The sequence below is a fragment of the Leucoraja erinacea genome, chromosome 17 (assembly GCF_028641065.1).
Source record: "Leucoraja erinacea ecotype New England chromosome 17, Leri_hhj_1, whole genome shotgun sequence".
Taxonomy (NCBI): Eukaryota; Metazoa; Chordata; class Chondrichthyes; order Rajiformes; family Rajidae; genus Leucoraja; species Leucoraja erinaceus.
In genome coordinates this window covers 43,375,919-43,397,162 of record NC_073393.1, presented here as the reverse complement: position 1 = coordinate 43,397,162, position 21,244 = coordinate 43,375,919, and the positions used below count along the sequence as shown (strand labels likewise).

The following is a 21,244-nucleotide window of genomic DNA, read 5'->3' as shown; positions in this document are numbered from 1 at the left end:
ATTTAGGTTTCCTCCAGATGCTCTGGTTTCCCCCCAGGTCCCAAAGACAAGCCAATTCATTGGTTAGATAATTTACCCTTTGTGTATAAGTGAATGGTAGAATCTGATACAATATGGTGAGAATAAAATTAGATTGCATAACAGTAGGATTAGAGTAAATGGGTGGATGGAATCACTGGGCCAACCAGGCTAGTTTCTATGCTGTATCTCTCTATGACCCTGTGACTGTGATACGCATCCCACCCCAGACCAACATTCAGCTAGCACTAGAGGAGCTACACAGCACATCAGATGCCCAACGCCTTTCCCATCAAAGCCGGGGGCATCAACAAGCTAGTTTGATGAAGTGGGTTCCTAATTCACAGCAGGATATGTCCTGCAGCACCAGAGGATCAAATAGAACATAGAAAAATACAGCAGAGGATAAAGGCCTTTGCCTCACAATATCTGTGCCAAAAATGATGCCAAGATAAATCTAATCTCATCTGCTGAACGTAATCCATACCCTGCATATTCACGCTGGAGACTCTCAGCGGGTGCAGCAGCATCTATGGAGCGAAGGAAATAGGCAACGTTTCGGGCCGAACCCCTTCTTCAGTCTTCAGGAAACCACAACGAGAAAAATTTGCCCGCACATCTCATTTACATTTTGTCATAGCATTATACAGTGTGGAATCAGGCCCTTCGGTCCACCTTCCACACATCAACCAGCACGTCACATCTACACTTGACCCACCCAGAGGTATATGGCCCATATCCCTCTAAACCTGTCCTATCATGTACCTGTCTCAATGTTTATTAAACATTGCCATCAACCCTGCCTCAACTACCTCCTCTGGCTGCTTGTTTCCTTACTTTGGGCAAGAGACTCTGTGTGTCTACCCGATCAATTCCTCTCATGATTTTAAACATCTTTATAAGATCACCCCTCATCCTCCTGCACGCCAAGGAATAGGGTCGCAGTCTGCTCAACCTCTCCCTACAGCTCAGACCCTCGTAAATCTTCTCTGTACCCTTTCCAACTGTAATATGGTGCCCAGAACTGAACACAATACTCTAAATGTGATCTCACCAACACATTATATAACTGCAACATGACCTCACAATTTCTATGGTCAATACTCTTGACTGATGAAGGCCGATGTGCCAAAAGCCTTTTTGACCACCCTGTCTACCTGTGATGCCACTTCAAGGAACTACGTACCTGCACTCCTAGATCCCTCTGCTCTACAAAACTCCCCAGAGCCCTTCCATTCACTATGCAGCATCTGCCCATGTTAGACTTTCCAAATTGCAAAACCTCACATTTCTCTGTATTAAATTCCATCAACCATTCCTCAGTCCACCTGTCCAATTGAACAAGATCCTGCTGCAATGTTTGACATCCATCTTCACTGTCTGCAATATCACCCAGTTTTGTATCATCTGCAAATTTGGCCATCTTGCCACATGTTTCCATCAAAATCATTGAGAGATGACAAACATGGCCCAGCACTGGACCCCGAGGCACACCACTAGTCACAGGCCTCCAGTTCAAGAAGCAACATTCCACCATTACCCTTTGCTTTCTTCCATGAAGCCAATTTTCCACCCATTCAGCTGTCTCTTGTTGGATCCCATGCGATCTAAACTTCCAGAGCAGCCTACCATGTGGAATCAGGTTGAATGCTTTGCTGGTCCATATATACAATATCTACTGCTCTGCCCTCATCAACCTTTTTGTTCACATCTTCAAAAATCTCAATCAGATTTGTGAAACACGACTTCCCACATGCACAACCATGCTAAGTCTCCATGAGCACCTCTTGTCCATCCAGATGCATGCACATATTATCCCTCAGAATACCCTTTAATAACCTTCCAACTATAGATGTTAAGCTCACTGGCCTTTAGTTCCAAGCCATTTCCCTGCAGCCCTTCTTGGATAGGCACACCCTCCTGCCTTCCACTCTTGTTTTCCAGTGTTCTCGTATATATCTGATCTGGCCTGTGACATTTGTCCACCTTCATACGAGTCCGGACCTTCAGTACCTCTTCACTGTTACACTGACTGCTCTCAAGGTGCTTCCATTGACTACCCCAAGTTTCTCAGTCCTCCTGTTTTTCTCCATGGTAAAAAACAGAGGAGAAATACTCATTGAAGACCTTGCTCATCTCATGTGGCTCCATCTGACCACTTTGATTCCTGAGGGGTCCCACTCTCTCTCATTACCCTATTTCCTTTTATGTACATAAAATCTCTTGGTAGTATCCTTAATTCTATCTGCCAGAGCTATCTCCTGTCCCCTTTTTGTCCTTCTGATTTTATTTTTTAGTTTGCTCGGTAGTTCCCGAAAAGTCTCCAGGTATATAATTGCTCCCAGCTGCCTATACGTATCCCATGCATCCCTCTTACTCTTGACCAAAGCCTCAATCTCCCTCGTCATCCAAGCTTCCTTATCTTTGCCTGCCTGGCCTTTCACTCTAACCGGGAAGTGCATGTTTTGAGCCCGTCGGCACGCTTTTAAAAACATCCCACTTTCCTGACTTCCTTTTCCTTCAAACAACCTATTCCAATCAACTGGAGCGAGTTACTCTCAAATTTAGGATTTTAACATAGACTGCATTTTAACTTGTGGGCCCTCTCTGCCCCTATCCATAACTATCTTAAACCTAATCAAACAGTGGGTCACTGGTCCCAAAAGGCTCATCCACAAACACTTCATACATTTGTCCCTCCCAATTTCCCAAGACTAGATCATATGTTTCCCTCTCACATGTGGCACCCTCTACACATTGCTGGAGAAAACTCTCCTGAACACTTTTGACAAATTGCACCTTGTCTAAACAATTCACAATATGTTGTTCCCAGTCTATATTGGGAAAGTTAAAATCCCCTATTACAACAACCTTATTTGACCTGCAGCTGTCTGCAATCCCCTGGTATATTTGTTCTTCTAATTCCCATGAACTATTCGGGGGTCTGTAGTACACCCCCAACAAGGTGATCATCTCTTTCTTATTCCTCAACTCCACCCATAGAGCCTCACTAGACAAACCGTCCATAATGTCACCTACTGTGACATCCTCCTTAACCAATAACACAACACCCCCTTCTCTTTTACCCCCACATCTGTCTCTCCTGAAGCTCCTGTACCCCGGAATATTGAGCTGCCAGTCCTGCCCCTCTCTTAACTAGGTTTCGGTAATGGTTACAATGCCCCAGTCGCACGTACATAGCCATGCCCTAAGCACATCTGCCTTACCCGTCAGGCACCTTCCATTAAAATGTGTAATTTAAACAAATATTTCTTCCTCGTTCTCTGCCTTTTATCTGCTTATTCTGTCCTCAATACATCACCCTCCATACCAACTTTTAACCTCTCACCTGCCTCTGTCCTGTGTAAGATCCCACCTTCCTCTCACTTAAAGCTATGCCCTTTGGTCTTTGATATTTCCACTGAGGAAATCTAACCTAACTTGGTCTTTCATCATGTTACATACTTCCATCAGGTCCCCCTTCAACCTCCGATGATCTAGCAAAAATCCAGGTTTGTCCATCCTTTCCTTGTTGCTAATATCCTTGAACCCAGACAGCATTCCAGCAAACCTCTTTTGCACCCTCTCCTAAATCTACACATCATTTTTGTAACAGTATAATCAGAACCGCACACAATATTCCCAATTACAGCCCAATCAAACTCTTATACAACTGCATCATGACTTCCGAACTTTTGTACTCAATGCCACGACCAAAGAAGGCAAGCACACCATTAGCTTTCTTTTCTACTCTACCTACTTGTGTTGTCACCTGAACCTGGACCTACTGTGGACCTGGGCTCCAAGATCCCTCTGCACATCAATGCTGTTAAGGATCTTGCCATCAACTGTTTCTCTTCCCCATACAATCGACCTTGCAAATTACAACACTTGCTCCAAAACTCCACCTGCCATCTCTCCATCCATTTCTGTAGCTGATCTCTATCCCGCTGATGTCTGCAACTCCAGCAAACTTGGTGTCGTCTGCAAACTTACTGACCAACCCATCTACATCAATGTCATTTATATATCAGAGGTCCCTGGACAGATTCTTGCGAAACTCCACTGCTCATAAACCACCAGCCAGAATAATGCCCTTCCACCAGAACCCTCTGTCTTCTATGAGTAAGTCAGTTCAAACAACAGTCACCATAAACCCTGTGCCTCTTAATCTTGTGGATCAACCTACCATGAACTTCATCAAATGCCTTCAATCGGTGAAGACAACATCCATTGCCCTACCCTCAATCATCTTTATCACCTCCTCAAAAAACATGATCGAGTTAGTAAGACATGACCTGTTGTGTACAAAACTATTCTGTCCTCCTATCCCAAAGTATCCTCTCCAAAAGCTTCTCCACCACAGACGCAAGGTGGACCTCAACAAATGTGTTGCGATTGTTATAGACTTTATAACGGTGTGGAGGAGCCTATTCCTTAACCAGAAACGCTGGATGAACCAGGAAGTCTGTAATCTTCTGAGGAGCAGATCTCCCACATTCAAGTCTGGTTCACATAAGGAGTCCAGGTATGACCTCGATAAGGCCATCAGAAAGGCTGAGACACTTTTGCTCTAAACTGGATGAGACGGATGCTCGTCAGCTTTTGCAGGGCTTGTACACCATCACTTCCTACATGGCTAAACCAAGTGGTAGCTCAAACAACAGTAAGGTATCACTCCCGGACAAGCTCAATGCTCTCCAAGCATTTGAAAGAGAGACCATTGACATCTCTTATTGGGTCCCAAAGCCCTGGACGGCACACTTCCATTCACTTCAATTAATATATGCAACAGTAATGGTCCCAGCACCCAACCCTATGGTGCACCAGTCGTCACAGAATTCTAAACCAAAAGCAACCCTTCACCATCACTTTCTTCTCCTGTCGCCAAGCCAATTTTGATTGCAATTGCCTAGATTCAATGCGGTCTAACATTTTGGACAATATAAACCACATCAACCTCAATGCCCTCCTCAATACATTGTCTTCTCTTCAAAAACGTTCAAACTGACCAGAAAGGACCTTCCCCCGAACAAATCCTTACTGTCTATCTCCGATTCATCTCTACCTTGCCAAGTGCAGATTAATCCTGTCCTTCAGGATTTTTCCAATTATTTCCCCACCACTGGCCTTTAATTACCTGGTTATCCCACCCTGCACTTTATCTGCGGCTAGGGAAGATGTTTAAATGTTAGGGCCGCAGTAATCTGCTCATCGCCTCCCAAAGTAGCTTGGGATATATATCTTCAAGCCATGGTAATTCATCAACCTTTGAGTCAGCTAAGATACCCAATACCTCAATTTATTTTAATTCAATACAAATTGTAGAAAATTAAGAACCCAGTACCTATCTTAATGATAATTAATAGTATACTGCAAAACAGAAAATACCCAAATCCTATTTTTTTTCCTATCCTTCAACCAACCCTCTGTCAACCCAATGAACATGCATTTTTTGAGAAACCACTATTTTTTGCTCCACACCATCAAAGGCAATGAAAATTGAGATATTACATTCAATGGCAATTCCTCCTTAGCTTACCCAGTTATATCCTCAAAAAAAAACTATTAAATGATATTTTCACTTCATAACACTATGAAGAATTCGCTGCATACTTAATGATGAACAACAGCATTTCCTTTCATCCTGATAATTTCACTATTTTATTTAGTCTTTCCCTTTTTGAATAGCACTATTACATTTGCTACCTTTCATTACTATACTATTTTGGAATCTAAAATATGGTTTAAATATCTCAATGAATGCATCCCAATCTCTGAACCCAACACAAAAACTTGAGATGTTGGATATTATAGGGTATGCTAATTTTGGACCACTTAATATTTCCTCAAATGATGTTGATCACAAAGTTTCTCACTGGCTCACTTTCATTTGGTATTGGTTTATTTCTTCGTCCATGAAGACATTTTAATGTCCATTCTTCAGAGCTTCCTGAATTGAGTAGTTTGCTGCACCATTCTACTGGGCAATGAAGAATCAATTACATTGACACATCTGGAGTTGCACAGGTCTGACTGAACAAGAAATGCTTCCTTCCCAAGAGGACATTTGCAAACCACATATTATTTTACTACACTCTAGTCGTTTCCTGACAAATGTTTCTGACGCTAATTTTTCACATTTAAGTTTTACTTAAATACTTGAAAGTACTTGCCCAAACTCATCTTCATATTAACCAGGCAGCTGGCTCATAGTCAGCTACCTACCATTATATCCTGAAGCCAGGAAATCCTGTAATTTCCATATTCTATTCACTGAAATATATCTAGGATCTAGAATGATCATTATACCTGCATCTAGTGAAAACAATTAACATACATTGCTACTCCGACATGCTGTTCCAAAGATACTAAGGCATGGAACATAAATTTTGTATGCCAAATTAAATCAGAGGGTGAATTTATAGTGTAAGATTACATCCCATTCAATGTATTGCAAGTTCAAAATTTAAATATGTAATATATCAGCTGGATAATAATGGACTAGTTAATTGGATCAACGGTTTTAAATTCTGTTTAGTTTTGAAATACCATTGTGATACATTGCAAATGCTAGCTGCATGATACCTGGAACAGAAGTAACCATCAAACCTTGCAGCAATAAAAGCAAGTTATCTTACATATTGTGAATTTCATACATCCAAATGTCCAGAAAAACTAGTAACATGAGTAATTATGGCACTGCCAAATGATGACGGAGCGATGCAAGAAACAGTTTATAGGGCACAATATTCAAAGGAGGGCAATTAAGTGTCCAAACTAACATATCAGCAAGTATAAAATTTATCAGAGGCCACCGCAGCTGAAATCACATTCAACTTAATCTGATGAGGTCAAATGTCCTTTTTATAAAGCAATCAATTTGTATACCATAATTTCCTTGAACTATGTAAACACATAGCCTGATCTGTTGCATGATCTGTCCTGCTCTTAGCCAAAGAAAAATGGCAGGTGAATGTGCACAATTTTAGCATCTCAATAGTTATCCGAACATTCCTTGTTCTGGTTACATATTGTCTCAGATAGCGAGTAATCAACATGGTTCCAGAGAACTCTGCCAGTGGATCACTCAATAGGTTCATCATATGACAACACCAGGAAGAGGAATGACTCCAATTTAAGAAATCAAATAATTTCTACCTAGATGCATCACAGCAGGGAGGGGTTAGTCTTTGACAAGGGGTCTGAGCTGAGGGGGACAAGTGGTAAAAGTACAGTCTGTTACTGTGTGCCATTCTTGTGCTTTTTGTTTTTTGGCTTAGTGCAGTAGAGATGGCAGACAGAATGATGCAATGTTCCTCCTGCAGCATGTGGAAAGTCAGGGAAATTGTAGGTGACCCGGTGGGAATTGTGTCCGGGTACAGCTTTCGGGAACTGGAGCTGCAGCCTCAGGATCACCTGGAGAATGATAATTTCCTAGAGAAGTCGCGGCCAGATGGTTCGCCAAAGTACAGGAAGAGACTAGGTGGGTGGCCACGAGGAAAGGGAGTAGACAGAGTGCAGATGATCATGTGGCCATTCCCATTCAAAACGGGTAGATCCTTTTGGATACTGTCAGTGGGATTACCCTCACGGGTGAGTGGGGTAGCAGGCAGGGTTGTGGCTGTAAGTGAATCAAGAACCAGGAGACTTTGGTTTAAGATGAGAAGGCAAAGATTTAATCAGAACCTGAGGGGCAAATTTTTCACAGAGAGATTGATGGTTATATATGGAATAAGCTGCCAGAGGAGGTGGTTGAGGCAGGTCCTATAACAGCAATTAAAATACATTTGGACAGAACATCGATAGGAAAGGTTTAGAGGGATATGGGCCAAATGCAGGCAGGTAGATGAGGCTTCTTGATTAGCATGGGCAAGTTGGGCTGAAGGGCCCGTTTCCATGCTCTATAATTATCACAAAAAACACCTTTTTGTACATTTCAAGTTCTCTTTGGGCAATTTAGTGACATTTTTCTTATTCCCAAGACTAATTTTGAACTACATGGACTTGACTTTAATGACGGTGACTCAAAAAGCTAACTTTATTGCTACATACCCTTAGTCCACTCTCTGACTTGATGTCCATAATTGTCAAAACGGTTTCATATAAAATTGCATTACCCACATTTTTGCTGGTTTCTGTATTTGTTGCAACCTAAGAAATGAAAATATATAAAAATGTTTCATTTTCTTCCTTAAACAACCTAGAACATTTATTCACATAGTCAGTTCCACAGAAGAATGATATATATATATTAAAAATTTGCATCGACTCCATCTTTAATTTTTTCTTGGATTCATGGTTTTTATAATCAAGCTTATCCAGAATTACATCCAAGTTTTAAACATTACTTGTGCAGTTCAGATTTATAATACTGACAAAATTGTTGCGTAATACAAGATGGCAAATGTTCAATAAACTATTAAATTGAGGGAAGGAAACCCAAGTTGACAATACACCCAAGGGGCAAAAATAAAGAAATGCAAATTATTGACAGAAATTACCCATTTCATTTCATCAGTGCATGCAATTGCAGATGGATTGAAACAGCAAAGACTGAGGTTTCATTTAGAAATATAAAATTTACATAAATTATGTGCACCACTATAAGCTGCAAGCAGCAGATAGACCAGGTTTTCTCATTTTCCAATGTTAAAGATTAAAATCATAAAAATAATGGAATTGGTCAGTTAAAATCACATTTATTTCTGTCAACTCATAACATGTGGGAATGTGGCCAGACAAACACGAGTCGCAGTAATACATTTTGAAATTTCTAGTTCTTACATAAACTTCAGACCATTGGCAATTTTGTTGTAGTGTTCACCTGTGCAAGAATGTCATTCATAGCTTCACTTGAGTCATCATCATTTCTGCCTAACATTCGTAATAACCGTAATATTCGAACCTAGAATTACACAAAAAATATTTAGAATGTAAAATTTGACTTTTTATATTCAAAAAGTGACGTTCAACTGAACATTCTACTGCTCTAAAATGTTACACTTTGCTACATCATTTTTTTTTGTAGGACTCATAAACCACCAGCCAGAATAATGCCCTTCCACCAGAACCCTCTGCTTGTTCTTGTTCCTTCAGCTCAGTCCAGTAATACATGTTGCAATTCCACAAATTCTGGATTTGTGGGCTGAGTATATGGAACGAGCTGCCAGAGGCAGTTGAGGCAGGTTCCGTAATAGCATTTAAAACACACTTGGACAAGTACATGTTAGGAAAGGTCAAACAGTTGTTCCCAAAGTGGGCAGTACTGCCATCTGCGGGGCTGTGGGATTAAGGGGCAAGGTGGTGCTGGAGCTGGGCACGGCATTGGGCAAGAACGATGTCAGTATGCACTTGACCTGCTCTACCAGGCGCTCCACACACCTTCTCTCTAAAAGCACGCACTGTTTCGCTAACTAGTATTTTGACACTTTTTAAAAATTATTACTTGCAAGCGGAATCTCATGTAGATAGGGTGGTAAAGAAAGCTTTTGTTGTGCTGGCCTTTATAAATCAGAGCATTGAGTATAGAAGTTGGGATGTAATGTTAAAATTGTACAAGGCATTGGTGAGGCCAATTTTGGAGTATGGTGTACAATTTTGGTCGCCTAATTATAGGAAGGATGTCAACAAAATAGAGAGAGTACAGAGGAGATTTACTAGAATGTTGCCTGGGTTTCAGTAACTAAGTTACAGAGAAAGGTTGAACAAGTTAGGGCTTTATTCTTTGGAGCGCAGAAGGTTAAGGGGGGACTTGATAGAGGTCTTTAAAATTATGAGAGGGATAGACAGAGTTGACATGGATAAGCTTTTCCCACTGAGAGTAGGGAAGATTCAAACAAGGGGACATGACTTGAGAATTAAGGGACAGACGTTTAGGGGTAACATGAGGGGGAACTTCTTTACTCAGAGAGTGGTGGCTGTGTGGAATGAGCTTCCAGTGAAGGTGGTGGAGGCAGGTTCGTTTTTATAATTTAAAAATAAATTGGATAGTTATATGGACGGGAAAGGAATGGAGGGTTATGGTCTGAGCGCAGGTATATGGGACTAGGGGAGAATACGTGTTCGGCACGGATTAGAAGGGTACAGATGGCCTGTTTCCGTGCTGTAATTGTTATATGGTTATATGGTTTATATAATAATTCATGTATTATTGTGATAATAGTCTAACCTGTGTTGTTAGCACACTCACACCTGTAATTGGCATGAAGCCAGCGTTTTATGTCATTAGAAATGTTAATAGTGCTGCACACGAGTTACTACCACTGATCTTAGTGGGTCGTGCAAACCGCTATTTGTACGGTAGGGGAGGTATTGGGGATGAGTTTATGGAGTCAAGGGGGTTGTGGCCTGAAGAGGTTGTAAACCACTGGTCTTGAGGATATGGACCAAATGCAGGCGAATGAGACTAGCTTAGGTGGGGCAGCTTGGTGAGCATGGACAAGTTGGTCCAAGACACCCGTTTCCATGACCAAACCAGAAAACCCAGGGACTTGGAATTTCAAATCCATTCCAGAACTTTAGAACAGTTGCACTTATTGAACATTTCCTGCTATCCATCCCCATGTCACTTATTTAAAGTCTTTAGAATGTTTAACATGAAAACCATAAAGGAATTTCCATAATCAGTTCAGTGCCTTCTGTGGACAGAAAAACAGTTTATCTTTTAGGTTGAAAGACTGTTGACCTGCAACTTAAATTAATTTCTCACTCCCCGTAAACTGCCTAACCCAAGCCTTTCCAGCATTTTCTGTTTCCATTTCAAATATCCATCTTTATGAATGGAACATGAAACAGTACAGGAACAAGTTCTTGGAAGCATAATGGCCATGTTGAACACGACACCAAATCCAACTCTTATCTACTGGCACATAATCCACATTCCTCCATTCCCTGCATATCCGTATACCTATCCCTTAAATGCTACTATCATAAATGTGTCAACATTCATCCCTGGCAGCAGCGGCGTTCCAGGTATTAACCACCATCTGTGTAAAACAAAGTTTACCACGCACATTTCTTTTAAACTTTAGCCCTCTCAACTTTAACCAACAGTCACTCAGGGAAAAATAACCTCACTGTCTACTCTATCTACGTTGCTCATAATTTAACATACTTCTATCAGGTCTCCCCGCAACTGTATTCCAGAAATACAGTATTCCCTGTATTTCTTTTAGCCCCTAATCCTGACATCAATCTGGTAAACCTCCTCTGCACCCTTTCCTAGGCCTTCACATTCTCCCTTTAATGAAGTGACCAAAACTACACACAATACTCCAAAGGTAACTTAACCAGAGTCATTGAATGCTGCAGCATGACTTCCCGACTGCCATTCTCAATGCTCCTACCAATGAAGGTAAGCACACCATATGCCTTTTTACCACTGACTAATTGTGTTGCCATTTCAGGAATTGTGGAGCCATTTCTCCACCCATTTCATATGATTATAGATGATAGGAGCAAAAATAGGCCATACAGCCAATCAACTCTACTCCGCCATTCAATCATGACTGATCTATCCCTCTCTCCCAACCCCATTCTCCTGCCTTCTCCCCACAATCTCCGACACCCATACTAATCAATAATCCATTGATCGCTGCCTTAAAAATATCTATTGATTTGGCCTCCACAGCATTCTGTGGTGAAGAATTCCAGATTCACCACCCTCTGCCTAAAGAAATTCCTCATCTCTTTCCTAAAAGAACGTCCTTTAATTCTGAGGCTCTCCCACTGATTGAAACATCCTCTTCCCACCAATTCTATCCAAGCCTTTCACAATTCTGTATGTTTCAATTAGGTCCCCCCTTATTCATCTAAACTCCAGCGAGTACAGGCCCAGTGCCATCAAACACTCATCATATGTTAACCTATTCCTTTCTGGAATCATTTTAATAAACCACTTCTGGACTCTCCAGAGCCAGCACATTCTTTCTCAGATATGGTGCCCAAAATTGCTCACAATATTCCAAATGTGGCCTGACCAGCGCCTTATAGAGGCTCAGCATTACACACCTGTTTTTGTATACAAGCCCTCTCTAAATAAATGCTAACATTGCGTTTGCTTTCTTTATTTACAGATTCAACTTGCAGATTAATTCTTTGGGAATCCTGCACTCCCAAGTCCCTTTGCACCTCCGATTTCTGGATTCTCTCCCCCAAAATAATCTACGCCTTTATTCCTATTACCAAATGCACACTTTGCTATAATATATTCCATCTGCCACTTCTCTGCCCACTCTCCCAACCTATCCAAGTCCTTCTGCAGAGTCCCTGCTTTCTCTACACTACCTGCCCCTCCACCTACATTCATATCATCTGCAAACTTGGCCACAAAGTCTTCACTCCCTTCGTCCAAATCATTAATGTACAAAGTGAAGAGCATCAAGCTCTGCGGAACTCCGCACGTCACTGGCAGCCACCAGGAAAAAACCCTTTTATTGCCACTCTTTGCCTTTTGCCATCCAGCCAACCTGTAATCTGCCCTTTGATACCATGGGGTCTCATCTTCCTTAGCTGCCTCACATGGGGCACATTATCAAAGGCTGATAGATAGATTTCATTTGCTGATCTATCTCCTGCTGTATACTTCTACAGCCTTCCTCACAGTCTGAGACTCCTACAATCTTGGAGTCATCTACAAGCTTACTAACCAACTGATCTACGATTACTCCCAAGTCATTTGCAAACAGCAGATATCCCGGTACAGATCAGTGTGGAACTACATTGGTCACACACCTCCAGCCAGAATATTCCACCTCGACCCTCTGTCTTCTATTGGAAAGACAGTATGAAGGTCATTGATTCCATATGAAGGATCAAATCACTGTTAATCCTGTACATCTTTATCAAATGCCTTACTAAAATTAATGAAGACAATATCCACTGTTCTACCCTCATTAATTATCAGATTTGGCACTATGTAATCTGCCTCCACCACCACCCACAGCAATGTATTCCAGGTTCCCACCACTTTTGAGTAAAATAAATCTTGCCCTACACATCTACATTAAAGTTCCCCTCTCTCACCTTATAACTATGCCCTTCAGTGTTAGATATTTCCACCCTGGCAAAAGTTCTGTCTTCCCCATCTATAACTCTCATAATTTTATAAATTTCTATCGTCTCCCCTGAACCACCAATGTTCTATAGAAAACAATCCAAGTCTAACCAAGCTCTCCCTGTAGTGAAAGCCCTCTAATCCACACAGCATCCTGGTAAATCTCCTTTGTAAAGCCTCCACATATTCCCTGTAATGGGGCAACCAGAACTGCATACAATATTCTAATATATGGCCTAACCAAATATGCAGCTGCATCATGACTTCCTGACTCTTATATTCAATATCCTGAGCAACGAAGGCAAGCAGTCCGTACGCCTTCTTAACCACCTCACACTTGCTCAGGTTAAACTCCATTGGCCATTTGTCCACCCATTTCTGCAACTGATCTATATTCTTGCTGTATCTTCTGACAGCATTCCTCACATGTCTGCAACTCTTCCAATTTTGGCGTCATCAGCAAACTTACTCACCAACCCATCTACATCTAGGTCATTTATATACATCACAAAAAACAAACATCCCCCACAGATCACTGTGGAACTCCACTGGTTATAGACCACGAGCCAGAATATCTACCTTCCACCAAACCATCTGTCTTCTATGAATAAGTCAGTTCTGAATCCATACGCCCAAGTCCTCATGAATCCCATACAGCTTAATCTTCTGGATCCACCTAAATGAGGGACATCCACCATCAATCTTACCTTCATCAACCTCCATCACCTCCTCAAAATACTCAATCAAGTTAGTGAGGTATGACTTGTCATGTATAAATCCTTTCTCTTCCACATGGGAGTAAATCCTATCTCAAATAATCCCTGCATTCTCTACTTCCTTTCTAAAACAAAGGTATAACACTGGCCACTCTCCAGTACTCAAGGACATTGCCTGTGGCTAGAGAAGAAATAAAGATCTTCGCAAAGGCCCCATCATCTTCTCACTTGCCACTCAATTACCTGGGATAGATCTCATCAGGCCCTGGGGATTTACCCACTTTAATCGATATTCAAGAGACTCAGCACCACCTACTTCTTGATCTCAAACTGCCCTAGTATTCTCCACATTTATCTCATTGTCCACATTTATCTCATTGTCCTCCAAGTCCTTCTTGGTGAATACAGATGCACGATGCCTACATAGGTGAGTATAGAAGTTGGAAGATCGTGTTGAAGTTGTATAAGACCTTGGTGAGACCCCATTTAGAATATTGTGTTCAGTTCTGGCAACCATGTTATAGGAATGATAGTGTCAAGCTTGAAAGGGTTCAGAAAAGATTTACGAGGATGTTGCCAAGACTAGAGGGTGTGAGCTATAGGGAGAAGTTGACTATCCTGGGACTCTATTCCATGGAGTGCAGGACGATGAGGGGTGATCTTATAGAGATTTATAAAATCATGAGAGGAATAGATCAAGTAGATGTACGGAGTCTCTTGCTCAAAGTAGGGGAATCAAGGAACAGAGGACATAGGTTCAAGGTGAAGGGGAAAAGATTTAACAGGAATCTGACGGGTAACTTTTTCACAAAGGGTGGTGGGTGTATGGAACAAGCTGCCAGATGAGGTCATTGAGGCTGGGCCTATCCCAACGTTTAAGAAGCAGTTAGACAGGTACATGAATAGGACAGGTTTGGAGGGATATGGGCCAAGTGCAGGCAGATGAGACTAGTGAGGCTAGGAAAAGTTGGCCAGTGTGGGCAAGTTGGGCGAAAGGTCCTGTTTCCACACTGTATCACCCTATGACTACATCCTTTGACTCCAAGGATAGATTCCCTCCTTTATCATCGTGGTCCTATCTTCTCCATAGTCATCCTCTTGTTTTTAAAAAGCCTTGGGATTTTCCTTAATCCAACTCAATGACATTTCATGGTCCCTTTTGGCCCTAATTTGTCACTTGTTCTTTCCTTCTCATATTATATTCCTCATAAGCCCTGTCTGATGCCACCTTAAACCTGACATGCGCTTCCTTTTTGTCTTCCTGACCAAGATTACAACCACCTTGGTCATCCACGCTTCTCTTACTTTGCTGTCCTTATCCCTCCTATTTACTGGACCTGTTGATCCTTTGATTGACTCCCATGTCATCTGTGGACTTACCCAATAACAACTGCACCCAATCTACCCTCCTTACCTCCTGCCTAGTAAAGAAAGCAAATGGCATGTTGGCCTTCATTGCGATAGGATTTGAGTATAGGAACAAGGAGGTCCTACTGCAGTTGTACAGGGCCCTGGTTAGAATACACCTAGAGTATTGCGTGCAGTTTTAGTCTTCTAATTTGAGGAAGGACTTTCTTGCTACTGTGGGAGTGCAGCGTAGGTTTACCAGGTTAATTCCCGGGATGGCTGAACTGACATATGATGAACAAATGGATTGACTGGAATTTAGAAGGATGATATGGTATCTTATGGAAAAATATAAAATTCTTAAAGGATTGGTGCAGGATGCAGGAAAAATGTTCCCAATGTTGGGGGAGTCCAGGACCAGGGGTCACAGTTTAAGAATAAAGGGTAGGCCATTTAGGACTGAGATGAGGAAAACCTTTTTCACCCAGAGTTGTGAATCTGTGGAATTCTCTGCCACAGAAGGCAGTGGAGGCCAATTCACTGGATATTGTCAAGAGAGTTAGATTTAGCTCTTTGGACTAACTGAATCAAGGGAAAAGGGGAAGAAACAGGAACGGGGTACTGGTTTTGGATGATCAGCACAGCTGGCTCAAAGGGGCGAATGGCCTACTCCTGCACCTATTTTCTATGTTTAATGACATTGTAATGTTTCTTTCCCCAATTGGGTATCTTCCCCCAACATACATATCTGCCGCTATTCAAAACAATCTTGAAACCTATGGAGTGGTGATCACCATCTCTAAGACGTTCTTACACCGTAACAACAGTCCCTGGCCAGGCTCCTTTCCAAATACAAAGACCAGTATGATCCCTCCTCGAGTCAGACTATCCACATACTGTTTCAGAAACCTTCTTGGATACACCTAACAAATTCTGCCCATCTAATCCTCTTACACCGAGTAAGTCCTAGTCAATTTTGTTGAAGTTAAAGACACCCACCACTCCAACCCTGTGGCTCTTGCATCTTTCTGTACGAGGCAGAAGTGGTAATTCCCTCCTTTACCCAACTTTGCTGGTTACCCTCTTGTTTTTAATGTAGGTACAAAAAGCTTTGGGATTTTCTCTAATCCGACTTGTCAAAGCCAATTTCTGTCCCCTTTTGTTCCTTCTAATCACCTGCTTGTTTTGTTTCCCCGTTTTCTTTCTATACCTCAAAAGCCCCATCTGATTTCACCCTCTTAAATACTGCATGTGCTTCATTTCTCTTTTTGACCATATTTACAACCTCTATGGTTAACCAAGATTTCATTAGTTTGCCAACATTATCCCTCACTGGAACATGCCAGTTCTGAACTCAACTGGACTTTCAACATCTACATCAGATGTGGACTTACCCATTAACAACTGCTCCCAGAATACCCTTCAGAATTCCTAATTGATAACGCAAGTCATTAGGCTACCCTCCCGAGTTCCTGTCCTACTCCTATTTAGTACTTTTCCGCAAGGTCCACCCCTATTCAAAACAATCTTACAACTTATGAAGTCGTGATCATAATCCCCAAAATGATCTAATTAAATACCTGTACAGGTTCATTTCCCAACACAAGGTCCAGTATGTTCTCTCCTTCGGTTGGACTATACAAATACTGTGTCAATAAACCCTCTCGGATACATGCCACAAATTCTGCCCCGTCAAGTCTTTAGCACAAGTCCCAGTCAACATTGAGAAAGTTAAAATCACCAAAATAAGCTTGTTACTTTGGCAACCTTTCAGGAATCTCCCGCTTGCTATTGATGGGCCTATAGTACAATCCCATTAAAGTATTTCACCTATATCGCCTCATGTCATCTGAGTGCTGCTGTGACACCATGACAGTGGTGCAATTCCTCCACCTCTTTTTCCTCCCTCACGGTCATGTCTGAAACATCAACACCCTGGAAGATTGAGATGCCAGTCATGTCCCTCTCTCAATCATGTTTCCATTATGGCTGCAACATCACAGTCCCAAACACCAATCCAGTTCAACCGCACAATACTCCTTACCTGTCCTTCCTTTGAGACTGGTCCGAACCTCACCCTTCCCATTAATTTTTCTAATTTATGACCGATTATACTGGCTGCCATTACCCCCGCCTCTATGTCAAACCTTCTACAACCGTGTAGCACTAGCAATCCTCCATAGAAGAATATTGGTCCCTCTCCAGTACAGACGGAACCCGTCCCTCTTGTACAGGTCACCTCTGTCCCAAAAGAGACCCCAATGGGTTAAATATCTGAGTGTCTGACTCCTGCACCAATATTCACCTGTCCTATTATCCTCTTCTTATTCTCACTAGAATGTGGCACCAGGAGCAATCTGTAGATTACTATCCCCAGGAACTACTTTTTAATCTTCTGCCTAACCCACTATATTCACTTTTAGTTTAGTTTAGAGACACAGCGCAGAAACAGGCCCTTCGGCCCACCGGGTCCGCGCAGACCAGCGATCCCTGCACATGAACTATCCTACACCCACCAGGGACAATTTTTACATTTACCAAGCCAATTAACCTACAAACCTGTACTTCTTTGGACTGTGGGAGGAAACCAAAGATCTCGGAGAAAACCCACGCAGGTCACGGGGAGAACGTACAAACAACTGCATTCGGGGATCGAACCCGGGTCTCCAGCACTGCATTCGCTATAAAGCAGCAACTACACCGCTGCGCCACCAAGACCGCCCAAAGGGATAACTTTGTAACACCGCTTTGTAGGATGTCATCCCTTTGACTACCTATGTCATTTGTACCAACATGTCACAACTTCCGGCTGCTTGAGAGTTGAGAATGTTCTTCACTTGAAAAAAGTCCTTGTTCCAATCACAAACAGCTCTTGCTCTTAACTTTCTCACTGATTAAAAAAAAAAAACGCCTCTCTCATTAAAACAGCTACTCACCAAGTCTTCTTAACTTTAAGATAATAAATCTCTCACTGTTCTGCACCTTCCTTTCCTTTTATTGACTGGTCTCTCTTCCTGAGCCTATCACTTTCTTTTTACTTTTTTAAACTTTTTTCCAAACATTATCTACATTGAATCAAATTCTTGAACACTGTCAGTAATATAAACATTTTCTCAAATGATTCAAGGTGCACAACAAAGACTGACCTGAAGAAACGGATCGCTAATGCCAGAGACATCATGCTCTGGTGAGTAACCAGACATGATAAGATTTTTCAGGATTCGAACAAGCTGAGGAACCAACTGAAAATATAAAAAGTTACATCTCAGAACACAAATATTAATACTGTAACCAAAAACATTAATTCAAAGCATTCATAAACAAATTCAAGGTATGCCTGCTCCTATTATATTGAAGGGCAGGACAAGTAGGAGTAAGGAACCATGGATGACAGGATAAATCGCAGTTCCTGACCAGTTCCGCAATTAATATTTATCCTGTTTTTACTATGGACCAGGGAACTTGGGAATGTTAACGGAAATGTCTTGAGAACAGTTTGTATTACAGTTGAAGACATGCTGGACATTAAGGTGTATGAAGGTAAATACATCTGCTGAGTCTGGTGAGATATACCCAAGGATACTGGGGAAAATCTAAAGTAGAAATTGCCAGAATGTTGGCTGAGACACATGGATCACAGTTAGAAAAGGGTGAGGTGCCAAATGACTGTGTAGGTTGGCTAATGGTTGAGAAGGGCTACAAAGGGAAAACCTGCAAACAAGAGACCAGCAAGTCAAAAATCTGTGGTACTAAAGTAACTGTAGAGGATTTTGAGGGATAAGATATACATGCATTTGGAAAGACTAGGGTTGATGTTGAATAGTCAGCATGGTTTTGTGCATGGGAGATTATGATCGAGTTTACAGGTAACCAAGAAGGGCATAGTCACACACCTAGTCTATATAGACCTCAGCACCTTTGATAAGGTTCCGCATTATAGTCTGCCTAGAAAGGTTAGATTGCATGGGATCCATGGAAAGCTAGCTAATTGGATACAGAATGCGGTTGTAATTAGTCCTGTAATTGTGGTATTCTTCAGTGATTGGTACCACATTGATATCAATGGAATAGATAAGAATGTATGATCAAGGATTTATTAATTTGTTTGCAGGTGACACTAAAATAGGTGGTGTCGTGGAAAGTGAATAGTGTTATCAAGAATTACAGCAGGATCTTGATGGCTAATCTAGCTTAGTTTAAGTAGTTTATTGTTGTCCTATGTACCAAGGTACAGTGAAAAGCTTTTGTTTGCATGCTTTCCAGTCAGAGACTGCACAAGGTTACCATCACATTATCCACACGGTGTAGATAAAGGGTAAAGGGTACAAACATTTAGTGCAAGATAAAGTACCTCACGGACTAACGACTTGTAAATCTCAGCCAGAAAATGGCGTCGCAGGTAGATACTGTAGGCTAGTCAAAAGGGTTTATGGCACTTTGGCCGTCATCAGTCAGAGTATTAAGTATAGAAGTTGGGGGATAATTTTATATAAGATGCTGGCAAGTCTGCATTTAGAGCGTTATGTTTAGTTTTAGGCACCATGTTATCAAGCTGGAAAGGGTGCAGAGAATATTTACGAGGATGCTGCCAGGACTCGAGGGCTTGAGCTATAGGGAGCATTTGAGCAGACTAGGACTCTATTCCTTGGAGCGCAGGAGGATAAGGGGTAATTTCATAGAATTATACAAAATCATGAGAGAAATAGATGGGTAAGCACAGAGTCTCTGCCCAGAGTAGGGGAATCGAGAACTAGAGGACATAGCTTTAAGTTGAGGAGGGGATTTAATGTGAACCCGAGGGGAACTTTTTTTTTATAGTGTGGTGGATATATGGAACAAGTTGCCAGAGGACGTAGATGAGGCAGGTACTATCACAACATTTGAGAAACATTTAGACAGATACAGAATAGGATAGGTTTAGAGGGATATTAGCCAAACGCATGCAGATAAGACTAATGTAGCGCCTTGAGAATCTAGAAAGGCGCTATATAAATCCCATCCATTATTATTATTAATGTAGATGCACATATTAATTGGTGTGGGCAAGTTGGGCCAATGGGCCAACTTCCACATTATATGTCTTTAATTCAGATAAGTGCAAGGTGTAGTATTTTGGGCCGTCAAACCAGGTCAGGACCTTCACTGTGACAGTGCCATGGGGAGTGTTGTAGAGCAAAGGGATCTGGGTGTATATTTACACATTGTTCCTTAAAGTGGCTTTGTGGGTAGATAGGGTGGTGAAGGTGGTACACAGCATGTTGCCCTTCATCAGCCCAGGAAATTAGTATAGAAGTTGAGACGTTAATTGAGGCCACATTTGGAGAACTGTAGTTTAGTTTTGGTCACCCTGCCATATGAAACATACCATTAAGCTGGAAAGAATGCAGGACAGAATTCAAAGATGTTGCCCAGACGCGAGAGCATGAGCTATAGGGAGAGACTGAACAGGCTAGAATTGTATTCATTGGGCACTGGAGGTAACCTTAAAGAGGTGTATAAAATGATGAGTGGAATAGATGGGATGAACTTATTTCCACCGGTAGTGGAATCTAGAACTAGACAACATGTTTTATGGGGAGAGGGAAAAGATGTAAAATAATCCCGAGGTGCATCTTTTTCAACACTGAGGAGGTAGTTGAGTCAGGTACTTGCACAATGTTTAAGAAACATTTAGACAGGCACATGGATAGAATAGGTTTAGAGGGATATGCGCCAAATGCAGGAAGGTGGGACTAGTGTAGATGGGGCATGTTGGTCAGTATGGGCAAGTTGGGCCGAATGGTCTGTTTCCACGCAGAATGACTCTCTATGACAGGCACATGGATACAAAAGGTCCAGTGGGACACAGGCCAAATAAATTCTGGATCCAACACAAAATTGGGGTGTGGGACCAGCTAAGATAGGACTTCTTGGTCAGCAATGGACACGTTAGGTCAAAGGGAATGTTTAAGTGCTGTGTGACTGATAGGTCCATGTCGACATAAACATTAAAATTAAGCTCCATCGGTAATTGCACAGAAAGGAAGACACAAATTGCCGGAGTAACTCATTTGGCACATCAAGTCGACTCTGCCATTCAATAATGGCTGATCTATCTTTCCCTGTC

At 41.8% G+C, this 21,244-nt stretch overlaps 1 protein-coding gene across 1 annotated transcript in view; it reads right to left on the bottom strand.

Annotated features, from left to right (window-relative positions):
- The window catches only part of ap1g1 (adaptor related protein complex 1 subunit gamma 1), a 137,678-nt gene that overhangs the window by 63,395 nt on the left and 53,039 nt on the right, over positions 1-21,244 (bottom strand). Inside the window, exons 7-9 of the mRNA XM_055649065.1 lie at positions 18,285-18,380; positions 8,846-8,926; positions 8,074-8,172 (exon numbers count right to left, since the gene is read on the bottom strand). Coding sequence (XP_055505040.1) covers positions 8,074-8,172; positions 8,846-8,926; positions 18,285-18,380 — 276 coding nt within the window. The remainder of the gene's footprint in view (positions 1-8,073; positions 8,173-8,845; positions 8,927-18,284; positions 18,381-21,244) is intronic.